The 13604-nt window shown below is 38.8% G+C and overlaps 1 protein-coding gene across 1 annotated transcript in view; it reads left to right on the plus strand.

The window, feature by feature from the left end:
• The window catches only part of KDM3B (lysine demethylase 3B), a 58918-nt gene extending 50438 nt beyond the window's left edge, over positions 1-8480 (plus strand). Inside the window, exons 20-24 of the mRNA XM_074155567.1 lie at positions 3215-3334; positions 3844-3983; positions 4323-4499; positions 5047-5181; positions 7137-8480. Coding sequence (XP_074011668.1) covers positions 3215-3334; positions 3844-3983; positions 4323-4499; positions 5047-5181; positions 7137-7217 — 653 coding nt within the window. The 3' untranslated portion in view covers positions 7218-8480. The remainder of the gene's footprint in view (positions 1-3214; positions 3335-3843; positions 3984-4322; positions 4500-5046; positions 5182-7136) is intronic.
• Positions 8481-13604: the final 5124 nt, after the last annotated feature.

Raw genomic sequence — 13604 nt, forward strand, 5'->3', positions numbered from 1 at the left:
CTGCAGCATTAATCAAAACTCAGTGTTTATCCTAGAGCATGCTGTCATTTTTTTTAAAATTGGTCCTGTGATCTATTCCTGTGGTAGTCCTCTCTCTGTCAGATGTACCCTTTTTGCTTTGTGGTTTCCACAGAGATACACATATGGTAAGTTAAGTTTGCAAACAGTTATTATTTAATACATATAATATGAGTCATACCCATACAGGGTTCAAGGAGAAATTAGTAACTTTTTGAGACCAGTTGATATGAGTTGATTTTGAGAGGAAAATTAGCCAACTTCTGAGTAGTTTGATCTGTGTGTTCTTGTTTCTGACCAGGGCTGTAATTTTCTTCATCCATGTCTAACAACACAGACAACATGTAAGACAAAACCGTCACCGGTTCAGTTTTGTTCTCTTAAGACAGTAGTTATATAGTAGGTAAAGAGCATACAATTGGAGGAAACCTTTGTCTGAACACACACCCTGCATGGGGCCGTGAAGCATTAAACTTTCAAATGATTGTCAATATAGCAGAGTGTGGGGGACAGATGAACAAATAATGCATGTCGTATCAACTTGAGTTATTTCAGTTCCTGAATGTACTGACTTTGAGGTCATGGCCAAAAGCAGGTTTGGAGACTTGTAATTTAAAACAAATTATTGTTAAAGTTCCAGGATACTTCTAAGTAACCAATTGATTTGGAATTATATACTTTTGCAACTTAAGAGGAAGATAAATTACATTTAGAGTAGTTGCTCTTTGTATATACTGAAGAATGTCAAGTGATACTGATAAGGAAAAAGTTGCAGCTGTCTTGCAGAGCAAGTACATGCAAGCAAACTTAGCCTAATGTAACTGCTGTAGTTCTCTTTGAATATTGATGCAGACGGTGTTGCAGGGCTTTTAAGGTTTGACTTTCCAATTATAGATACACCTACAGTAACAACTCACCTGAGGACATGAAAGATTTTTCATTGTTTTGTCTTTTTAAAAAAATGTTTTTGCTCAGTGGGTTAGACTTCAAGTCGTAAACCAACATACTGCAGTTCTGAGAAAGTGTTTGTGGTATTATTTTGGGGTTTTTTAGCAGTATGACATCACAAATAAGAGTTAAAAAAATAGGGAGTTGTGAATTTAGGCAAATTAGGCTTATTCAGTATTTAACAGTGTTCAGTGGGTTGGTTTATGTATTACTTGATATGTGAGTTGAGTGAAGGCAGCTGTACACCAAAGAGTTTATGCTGTAATCAAGCAATATGTATATGGGTGCAACAAGAAGCAAGGTAATTGGTGATGGCTAAATTGTCTTTGTATATTGCTAGCTGCTAGCAAGGGAAGGAATGGATTCAATTTGTTGAATTTATCTTAAATGTCAAAGTTTTCTTTTCCTTTGTATCAGTTTATGGAGGGAGCGTTGATGGTACTTTTTTAGCATATACTGTAGCCCTTTGCTGTTTGATCCCTCTTAGAGGTATAGGTCTTGGTCTGAAGAGAGAAAGTATTACACTTTGTTTACTTTCAAGCTAAAAGTTTCAAGAAGAAAAATTAACTTGGTCTGTCTTCAAAAACAGTTTGCTCTTAGCTGCTTTACAGACAAATTAAAGGGTGGGCCTGGATATAAAAACAGTAATTTTGTCTATGGTGAATGAGAATAACTTTTCTAGCGTATTAAATGTATTTTGATTGTAAATATATGGCTTTGTTTTCTGAGTATGTGGTGGAAAAGAGTTTTCAATAGTGCGGTAAACTCTTTCCTGTACTTAGCATGTTAAAGCATTGAGGTAGAAAAATTGTGACTGAAGCTTGATTCTTAAAGTGGTGCTCAGTTACCTAAATAAAAAGACTATTTACAGAAGTTAACTGTGAAGAAATCTTAATCCATTCAACAGGTTTTGTGTGTAAAGGACTCTTAAATATTGACCAATTTTTTTACATAAATACCTGAACTGTTTAACATAAGACTTGCCATTGATGTTGTATTTGTATTTCCCAGCATACTCTGTGTGACTTAGACCACTAGCAAATAATTAAGGAAAGAATGACACTTCTTAAATTATATTCTGCTGCATCTGGCAAAGCACAGTTTTAAGATGGAAGCTGTAAGGGCCCTTGCTTGAGGGCAGTAATTAACCTATCTTTTGTGAATTTGGCCTGTGTTTTTAACCTATATGTTATGTTTATCCATATTTGTATTTCAGTTGTGCTTTCTTAAAGTTCATGTCTAAATTACCTACTGGTTTAGCTATTAGTTTCTGATCCATTATGAGAGGTACTGTGCAGTGAGTTCAGTTCCTGTGCCCAGAAGCTTATATTTTAAATAGAAAGGAAATAAATATGATGGTGGTCCTAAAATATAACCAGTAGTCTTGCAGTCTTACTTACGTTACTGTTTGGTGATACAAAGATTTTTTTTAAATATTTTAATATTTTTCCCCGTGTTACTTGCTAGAGGAGATGGTAAAGCAAAAGTAGAGAGAGAGAAAGTGCTATTGAAGGGTCAGAGGCAGAGAGAAGAATGTGTTATATGAGAAAGTGAAAGAATTAAGCAGCAAACATTTGAAATCTTTCTCCGTTACTCATAGCTACTTGAGAGAGGAGTAAGATCATCCAGTGCATAAAGGTATAAGCAACTGAGAGTCTGCAGGCGTTTGTCCTTACTCAATTGTAATCCGAATTGTTAAAGATGAGTTGGGCAATAACTGCTGTGAATTCAACTGATCATACAGATTTTACAGCTGAATATGAGAAAATAATGAACTGCTAGAGGCTTATGCTTGTAACAGGCCCATGACTTGCTGCACACAGTGTGATGCTGGTGCCACTTACAGCAGTCGGGGTTTCTCTTATATCTCCAAGCAAAGCAAAACAGTGCCAAAGAATGACTACTAACTGTATTATGAAAGCTAAGTTCCCTACTATGACTGTATAAATGATCCTCAGAGAGACAAATTGTAAACTACACGTTCAGACTTTGTTTTTAAAATGCTTGTTTTCTCATGACTTGGGTGAACTATATTTGCTACTTCTATATCTTGTAAAATAAAAGTGCAAGTTATCAGTAAATTTTTTACTTATGCTACACATGACAAAAATAGCTAATTCAGCTGCCCTTTGACACTGGTTTCTGCTCTCATTGCTGTGTAAAGTTAGCTTTCTAGAAAGATCTTTCAGGCAGGTTATTTCTATAACAGCTAACATAGAATTTGATTTTATTTTATACTCTGTTATAGGCTTAATTACTGCAGAAGACAGACGAGTTGGTACCACAAACCTGCACTTGGATGTGTCTGATGCTGTTAATGTCATGGTGTACGTTGGGATTCCCATTGGGGAAGGAACCCATGATGACGGTAATGTTTGAGGAAAGCTGTTTTCTGTCCATTAAAAATCAATTGTGTGTGTGAGAAAGAAGACTATACCTTTTACTGTTTAAGCTTGTCATATCTATGAGATATAACCTAAATATACAAGGCAGTTTGCGACATCTGTCGCACATATTTAAAAATGCAGGAATGCTTCATTGGTTCCCAACTGTGGAAGCAGCAGAGTTTGGCTAGAAATTAGATACCTCCCTGAAGAAAGGAGGAGAAGGGGTGGTAAGTTACTCTTTGTTCTCCTTGTATTTGAATAATTACAGTTAGTTCAGTTTGAATTCATGACTGAGCTTTGTGATTAGCTCGCAGTTAACACATTTCCTGAATTTTGTTAAGATGAAGCTTGATGTGCTTAGAAAGGGCACTGTATGATGCAGCAGTTGCAGTAGCAATGTAACTGGATTTACTGGCTTAAAATGCTCTTTCCTGTGTCAAAAATCAGAAGCTTTGTAATCATATTGCTTTCATGTGCATTCCCCTTTCAGAGGTTTTGAAAACAATTGATGAGGGAGATGCTGATGATGTAACAAAGCAGCGAATCCATGAAGGAAGAGAGAAACCTGGAGCATTGTGGCACATCTATGCTGCCAAGGATGCTGAAAAGATACGGGAACTTCTCCGAAAGGTACGCTGGTTACAAAGGAGGCTTGATTCTACAGGATTCCTTGGCAAGCTTGCTTAGAGCAGCTGAATGGTACAAATTGCTACCAGCATCAGGTGCATCGGTATTCTGATGCTGTCTTTGAGGACATTAATAGTTATTATGTTCCCAGGTTTTCCGCCTGGTCTAGAATCCTCATAGTAATGCACGTGTCACTAGTTAAGACCTAAAGGAGCTTAGTGAAAGTAATGTCAACCTTGAAATAGTTTGTTTGTTATGTCTTTTGGTACAGAGCTTTTTGTGAGCCAGCAATATCAAGGTGCTGGGTCATGGTTTCACCCCCACCCCATCTCTTGGCCCTAGGTTGGAGAAGAGCAAGGCCAAGAAAATCCCCCAGATCATGACCCCATTCATGACCAAAGTTGGTACTTGGACCAGACCTTACGAAAGCGACTCTACGATGAACATGGTGTACAAGGCTGGGCGATAGTGCAGTTCCTCGGAGACGCTGTGTTCATTCCTGCAGGTGCTCCCCATCAGGTAAAGTCTGACAACTCTAGGCCATACTAACAAAAAGAATTGAATTTGAGGCACAACAGCACTGCAACTTCAAAATAACTCTTAGTATTGCCAATGTATTCTTTTTTCTATGTATGCAATTCTTACAGAAACTATTTGAATTGCATCTTAGTCATTATATTAGTAAAAATTATATAAATACCTGAATGACATGTACAATACTGCGATGGAAATAAAAATTAGGGGGAACAGTGGAAAAACACTTCTGTGTAGTAAAACTTCAGCCAAGGGAACAGAATTCCAAAAAAGTGTGGAGAACAGTAGAGAACTTTCTTTAGGGAACACTAATGTAGAATAGGAAACGTGAAATATCATGTATTTTGTTCTGGTTTTACTGTTAAACGCAATTCTGTGTGACATAAATAGGCTTCAGTTCCTATTTCTGTAAAGTAAATGTGAAACAGCCTAACATGGCGGGGCAGGGGAGGTTGGGGTTTCTTTTTTTTTTAGGTTTTGTATGGTTCATTCAATCTTGATGCATCTGTCATTTGATACGGGGTTTTTTTAGGTCCATAATTTGTACAGCTGCATTAAAGTGGCAGAAGATTTTGTATCTCCAGAACATGTGAAGCACTGCTTCCGTCTGACCCAGGAGTTCAGGCACCTCTCTAACACTCACACAAACCATGAGGATAAACTGCAGGTAAACGTTTCATGACAGTAGACACTAAATATATCCTGTGTTTTGCCCAGAACTAGAAATATGTGGTTAATGATTTAAGAAAAAGTAACAACTGTCCACAACTTTGGAGGTTCTTATTTGATAAGTATTTAAAAAATAATTAATGCACCTATATCTGCAGTATTATGTAAACAAAAATTAGTAATAAACTTTTGGATTTCCAGAGAATGTTCCTACTATTGGACTAGTGCATGGTATTAATAAGTTTTTAAATGGCTGAATCCTGAATGGCAGTGAAGTGTAGCAGGAAAAAAAAATATTAAAAAGGAAAAAGTAGTACTTTGTTTTGAAGAGATGTGTTTATTTGACCAAGGACACTTGTATTTGTTTCTTTATTGCTTAAAGGAAAACCACTCTGAAAGTGAAGGCTTGCTTATTTAAATCAGGGATATGGTTTAGCAGTGGGCTTGGCAGTGTTAGGCTTACGGTTGGACTCGATCTTAAAGGTCTTTTCCAACCTAAACAATTCTATGATTCTAAATTAGTCTCAAATGGGAAAATTAAACATGTTTTGGTTTGAAGAAGTGTGACTGCTTAAACTAATAATTATGCACTGAAGAAGTACATTGTGTATAAGACAGTAAGTTGTACAGAGAAGACCATAGGAGACCTTTTTTGATTTCACCTATGTGTCCTTCTGAAGAGTTAGTATCTAGTTAGTTTGCGAATTTTGTTGTCAGCATTTTTTGTGTATTAGTAATCTCCTGCATGTAAAATGAAGGAGGGTGGAGACCCGCAGAATGGCTGTTCTTGCAAAAGTGAGTACTTGATATATAGCCACTCTTCAGCATGTCACCCAAGAATGTCAGAACTTATGTTATTTCTCTCAAACAATTCAGTGAAAAATTGCTATAAATTTCTATATCGATTTGCACAGGATTTTAAAAGAAAGCAGAAGTAGGTCAGCCCTCATTATGGGGATCCAGCTTCTAACACTGTACCTCTTCGGCTGTAGTGATACAGATGTGGAAGTGTTTCTGTAAATAAATAGGTTGTAAATGAATATTGCTTATTATTAAAAAAAAAAAAGTAACTGCTAGCAAAGTGGAACTCAGTACTCCTGTGGAAAGGAATACTGGTTGTATTTGTGCCTTGCAGCCAAACTTTACCATTTTTCTTTGTAATTTTTCATGTATATTTTTATAGTATTTATAGAAACATTTGTTTATATTTTTTTATATATATTAAAAATTACAGAGACCAACTGACAAATTATACAAAAGACAGATCGTATGTACATCAGGAAAAAATGATGGTGCTTGGCAGTTAGTTGAGCAAGTGCAATTAAGCTATTCACTTAGAGGTGAAACTGTTCTATTCAATCCCTAGGAACTGAATTAAAATCATTTAGATCAGAAAAATCAGCAACAAGATAGAGCTTTGATTGTTAAATAGCTGAGTGTGGAACAGATTGCTGTGAGTACTAGTGGATTTTTCATCTCTGATCTTGCTTGCTTTCTGGAAGATGCACAAATGAGAAGAATTTCTAGCCTCCATACAAAGACAACAGGATGATGATTTGTTGCATCATCTTAATTTACATAGGGTTAAACCATATGATTTTTTGCTTCTTTTGGGTTTGATTCATGTGAGCCTGTAAGTGGCTCGGATCACAAGGACTTCATAGTGTAATTCTTCCTAGCTCTCACAAAAGAGACTTTATCTTTAATATGAGTAAATATCTGTTGTTGGGTGACTAGAAAATGGGTTAATAAATCAGTGCAGGTGTCTTAAAATATTTGTCGTGTAATCATGACAGTTAAAATTTGTGCTGTTGATATCCCGAAGCAGTGATAGTATATACTTTGTGTATGCTTGCCAGCTATCAGGAATTCGGTTGTCAAAACTGATTGCGTAGGTGTGTAAGACTCTCCGTGTTAGTCTGTAGAAGCTGATTATTTTTTTTCCTGTTACAGGTGAAGAACATTATCTACCATGCAGTGAAAGATGCTGTTGGCACACTGAAAGCTCATGAATCCAAACTAGCTAGATCGTAGGAATTGCTAATTCCCAAGGCCCTGTGAAATCAGCCTTTTGCTCACAGCCTGTCCAGGGACTGCGCACGACTGTCTCTGCTGGAGCGGAGGCTTCGCCCAGAGCTGGTGTGGTCAGTATTACACACACTCTTCAGCCACTGTTTTCTACGCTGCCTCAACACTGACGGTCTAATGGAAGGTCGCGCTGTTACATGCAGAATCCCAGATTCTAACGAAAGGTGCCATGTCCCTTTCCTGTGGCCTTTTGCGAATTGGAAGAACATGGAAACCACTTGGTGTTCCTGCATATTATGATTAGAAATGGTATAAAGAGTGTGGATGGTTTTTTTCCTCATGCCTAGTTAGTCTCCACAAAGTTAGAAGGAATGTGCTGGAGGTGGGTTGTCCTGCTGCAGACTTAGTTGATAGCTGCTGGAGGAGTGTGACCAACAGTAGCCCAACTGCAGAAATTTAAGCAAACTTCCCATGTGAGATACAGGCCAAGGAAAAGAAAAAAGCTATTCTCTGCACTCCCCTTCTTGTAGCCGTTTCTCTATACACTGTAGAGTTGCAGAAATAAAGGGAGAACCCACTTTTTTTCCCCAGGAGACTCCAGAAATAGGAGAATTGTGTATTTAGTGAAAAACTAGGTTTGTAGTGAAACAGTTAATATTTCATGAAAGTAGATATTTTTAGTATTTTTGAAGTACCACAACTGTTCCTGGATTTTCAAGGAAAGGCGCATTACATTTAGTCTTCCTTTCAATAAAATCAAGAAGAGATTTTTAGAAAGCAGTCCAAAATAGCACAAAAACAGCCAAAGGAGAAGTGAATAGAAATTGACACCCCACCTCCCTTTCCCATATTCCTCACACATCTTCCCCCCTCACCCTACGCCACGCTGCTTCCTCGGAAAGAGAAGTAAAAAGGAGTATAAACTCTGTTCTCACGTGGAGATGTTGTACATCTCTCCCTGCACTGGTGACTGCAGGCAATAGTTCACCCAATACCAGTGCTCGCTGAAAACATCTATCCTTTCCAAAGTGAAGGAAAAGTTAACTTTCAGTGTCAACTTTGTCCAGAACTATTTTAAGTAAAATGTTCCTGCTTGATAGAACTGTATTCAGAATTTACTAATGTCAGCATTGATGCAATGGATTTCATTGTCCGGGTACATGGGGAAATGTATCTACCTTATATCCAGCTGTACTGTAGTGCCACCTGCAGGCCTGTTAATATGTTCACGGTTATTTCATTTTTTTAAAAATAAAAGTCATTTACTGTAACAGCCTGGGCGGTTTCTTTCAGACTTGCACACTGATCTCCTTGCTTTGAGTTTGTCTCCGTTTCTGAGTAGTGTGGGCTGCCTGCGAATTTCTTGCCCTGTGTCTGCCCAAACCAAAAGGTTTGGGTGGTTTATGCCTGGTGTCCCCAGTACGTGCTGGGAGCACCCAGCCACCTGCAGAGTCTTGGTTCTCAGCAGTAGTTTGGGTAGAGGATCTGTCTTGTCATAACATCTCTTCTGCTGTGCCCCAGCACCTCACTGTCCTCCCGTCAGGCTGGGTTCGGAGCTGCCCTCTTCATGGGAGGTACGATGGGGTGGTGAAGGCTCCCTGGTTTCTGACCCCGGGGCGGTGGTGGCCACGGTTCTGTTCACTGACATGTGCCACGCTGCCCTGTGAATATGGATTCAGCCATATTCACAGCCCACTACGGATGGAAGGGATTATCCCAGACCCATGAACCATTCAACTTCACCACATTCCTGTTGCGCAGAATTTCTTGTGCGCTTGTGTTGCACTCTGTGCATACAGCCCATTCTGAATGGTTAATTATAGCTGAGATGTTTCCCTCATTGTGTGCGTGAGCAATTTAGAAGTAAAGATCAAAAAGACAAAAACTTGTCTGTGTGTAGTGCAATAGCTTCAGTCATTTCCAGTGCAGTGATCTACACAAGAGTTCTGTATCTCACGCTGAACCTTTCTTTGGTTTGAGTCTGTCAAACACTGTTTCTGTCTCTTGAATTTTCCTCTTTTATTACTCATAGAGTACAATCAACATAAAGCAATATTCAGCCAAAATCAGAGGAATGATTTGCATAAAAATTACAGATTAAAATTAAGAAATAGATAGCAATCCAGCTTTTAGACCAGATGAGGACTGGAATAATTTGTAAATTGATCTGGTAAATCAGTCCTAGTAACTTACATTTGAAAATTTTATCCTTTATTTGGATTGTATGCATCGGGAGACGGAGACTACCACTGCTTTTGGCAAGTTTTTCCAAGTAGGTAATTTTTTTTCTATGGGGCACAAATTTGCATTTGTGTAGATTCAGAATCCACTTGCCAATTCTTGCTTGTTTTCCATCAAGAGAAGGTCTTCAGTTGATTAAGAGCTGTAATTGCCAGCTCTTAGGATTCTGTTCAACTGGTTAAAACTTAGCTGTTGCTGTACAGCAATTTCAGAATTTCTGAAGTAGAATTTTCATGTATTGTGTATCTGCAAACACATAAGTTATTAATACTAATCAGATATATAAATATGTATTATAGACCATATATAACATATTTATGGATGCATATATAATACATTAGATATATAGTACACTTTATATATGTATACATATCTAAAACCCAGACAACTGCAGGGGTTTGTTTTCTTTCAAACGTACTGAACTTCTCTCTGCTCTAGCCTTACCGGCCCAGGGATACTTTATGGTACTTGTACCTAAGAATGTAAAGCTCGTTGCAAGTCTATCCTGTTCCTGCTGGCAGCAACTGTATTTGCAGTTTCTACTACATCCTTTGACAGAGTTGTGAGATTTAATTCTGCTTTGTTTGAAAGTACGTACCTTTCTTAGCTTAGTAATTTAACTGGGCTCCAGAGCCTTCTTTTCTAAGAAGTTTGTCCTCTGTTCACCCCTATGACCCTAAATCACACCCTATGATTTTCATAACTTTGTAGTTCTTTTATGTGCCATTTCACTCCCCTGAGGCATTTGTCATCCAAGATGAACAGTTTTGGACAGCGGAGTTTTTGCACAGAACGTGCTCAGTGCCTCGGATTGTTCTTGGTGACTTTCTTGAGCCTCCTTTTTGTTCAGCGACCCCATTTTTGAGGGATTTTTGATTCAAGCTACGTGCAGGTTTTTAAAGTTTGTTCATGCATTTCTGTGGTGAAATAACTACTCATTTCTGAAACATTCCTATTGCTGCATTTCTTGCTAATTGCTAATCCCCTTACTAATCTAGTAGGGATGACTGCAGTGTCTTTCCTGAGCAGTGGCAGCCCTTCGGGGCCCGTCACACGCATGTTTACAGGTGTCCGGTGAAGGTGCTCGCACAGGCGTGCCTTGGGATCCTCTTAACAGGGTTTGTGAGCAGGATCCACACTCGCCCTCCGTACACACCACTGGTTCTGTCATACTTTGTGTGGAGCTTAAAGCAAAAGTAGCCAGCTAAAGTGAGGATAAAATATTTTTAAGATGTACAATCAGTAGTTCTTTTAAGTGTTTTCTAGTGACAAACATTTAAGGGGCAGCTGATACGTTACCTGGAACATAAGCCGATCAAAGAAGACATTGTAAATCAGAAATTTTTGAGGGAAAATAAAAACTTCCATTGCATGTCTTAAAATTCAGTTCGCTGCAGTTGTGACATTTGTTCTACTGAATGCTGTCTTGCCAGGACTGAATGGAGCTGCACAAGACAGTGGATGGGTGGGCACCGCTTTTGAATATTGGCTTTAAGCTCTGCCTGTTGTTTAGCCAATGTCCTGTGGAACTACAGACAAATGGAAGCAGGAATTCAGGATTATATGACTGTTGACCTGGCCTGCCCGAGTGAATTTGGATTTCGTTCACAATACCAGAGTTTGGTGAGTGCTCAGCCATGCGAGGGCACACTCAGCAGTTTCACAGAAGCCTTCAAACGTTACACAGGACACATCCATATTTTTCTCTCAGTCTCAGATGAAGAGGAAGAAATAATGTTTATGCTCTGAAGGTTTAACTTCTTTTGAATCCAACTACTCCTTCCTTTTTTTGATACTGCTTTAAAATGTAACAGTCTGCAAGGGTTAATTTTACAACACTTAAATCTTTTCTCTGTTTATAAACTGTACTCTGAGGCAACTGAACTAGGCAACATATATATGTGGAAAACTAAGTACTTAATACGTCAAAGATTGTGATCCATTTGTTGTTCCTCTGAAAGATTCCGAGGCAGCCGCTTGTAGCACCCAAGGGTGTGAACTGGAGCAGAGGAGTTAGATGTCAAGCAGTAACTTGAATTTACCTGCAATACGAATAAGTTGAAAGAAGTTACCAGGCATGGATATTCCTTAAAATTATTGCTCCTATGTACATATGAGTTCCCTCTCTTTCCCTTCTTCGGACAACCCTTTGATAGCACTCTGAGCTTCTGCAGGTCCAGGGTTTTGGCTGAGCTATGACACATGCCTGTTACTGGTGCATCAAGCGTATCTTGTAAGTGTGGCTTTGGTGGAAACGGAGGGTGACACGACACAGTGAGTGAGTGACGTGCCTGTGGACAGTACATCTCTCAGGCTCCGGCTACCGGTAAGTAATCTCATCTTCCGATTGTCGACTTCAGTGTTTTCCCATACTTTCCCCCTCTACCCCAGATGCTTGTGGTCGCTCTCTCCCAATGCATCTCAGAATGTGACATCAGCCCACAGCTTCCTTTCCTCTTAATTATCAGTGTCTTTAAGATCCCTGTTCTCAACCTTTGAAAAAGAGCTGCATGCTCCCACCAGGCAGAATTCACTTTTCTCTCTTACCTCCTTCATCCCCGTGCCTTACTAGAGCTTTTATTTTTCTCTCTCTGCCTTTATATAGGCTGATATGAAAAATGGAAAAGTGAGTTTCAAGAGCTAGATATAACAAAATACAGCTCCTTCCCCTAGGAAGGTCTCTTCTAACTAAACAGCTTTCAATCACAAAGCAAAACAGGTAAAGAAGGGAAATATTCTCAGAATAATTTCCAATTCTAGGGCCTTACCTCCCACATTGTCAGTTTATACTGTCGGCTCGCACTTTTTCTGTGCTTGCCTTAAGCATTTCCGCTTTTGATACTCTTCCATGACAATCTGCACCGTTAAGCTTCAGAGAGAGGGTTCCCATTGCATTCTTCCACTTCACCTTTCTTCCTGAGCCCTGACTAATTGCCGTTCCTTTTCATTACAGCAGCTTCTGCCTGAACCTCAGCTTCAGCAGGATCTCTGGATCTGACCTGGCATTGTTCTAAGTGTAGCTTTGCTTAAGTTGCTCTACTCAAGGAACAGTTAGTTTGGTTCCCATGCCTTATTTTTTAGGACATAATAGATTGATAGATATTTGGTCACCTAGTTATAACCATTTGTGGAACACAAATTTGTCATGAGTTATTTCAGTAGTAGCCTATCTGTTAGAAAAATATACAGCCTTAATTTGAAAACAATTGAATTGCTTTCCTGGGTAGGTCTTAGAATCTTAATTACACAGCACTATACAAATTATTAATACCTTAATAAAAAGAATGCTACCAATAAATCATTCTCTTTTAATTTGACCTGCAGCTGGCTTTTCTTCCAAAAATAGCCCTCCAGTACTGGTAGTTTCTCCTTGTGGGAAGGTAAGTTAATGAATTAATTTCTCATTCCTCTTTATGATGTGGAAAGAAATTGAGCTACTTACTGCTAGTTGTAAATTGCTAGCTTAAAATACCTTTCCCGGAGTTGCTCTAAAGCTCAACGTGGCACTTAACAATGAGCTGCCACTTAAGCCGTTCACAAGAACCACCCGCTCAACTGATCTTGACGTTCATATTAGTTTTTTTCTTATACCCTTTATTTCTAATGCACTGTAAATCTTCATACTGCTCCTCGGCACATTAAACAGCTTAAAACACTAAGGCACGTTTTATTTAGGTGCACTCACCCATTTAGCGCTTCCACACTCTTCATACATTGTACTCGCCAGGTCTCTGAATTTTTTCTCTTCTATTTACACCTTTCACTCACCTGAGTATGAAGACAGTTCAAGTACCAGAGCTGTTGCCATGTGGGTCTCCGATAGGAAACTGGTGCAGTTAGAAATAGAATTCTTTTGGTGAAGGTTGAGTGTGTTGGCGTTACCCGGATGTGTGAGAGCAGATTCCTTTTTTCCTATTTGTAGGTCAGTTATGCCATTGATGGTGTAAATTGTGCAGTCCCTTATGCAATCATTTTGCAGCCATTCATATCCAAAAGCAGACTACGACAAAATGTTCTTTGTCGCTGTCTGTAGAGACATCTGTGTTTTCAACTCTTACATGTAACGGAAAGTTGCTAATGTTCTGTATTTTTCATCATTGCTCATTATACTACAGTTCATGCATTCATGAGGAAATTCTTCCCTAAGCAGCT

This window comes from Numenius arquata, chromosome 11, assembly GCF_964106895.1.
Source record: "Numenius arquata chromosome 11, bNumArq3.hap1.1, whole genome shotgun sequence".
Classification (NCBI taxonomy): domain Eukaryota; kingdom Metazoa; phylum Chordata; class Aves; order Charadriiformes; family Scolopacidae; genus Numenius; species Numenius arquata.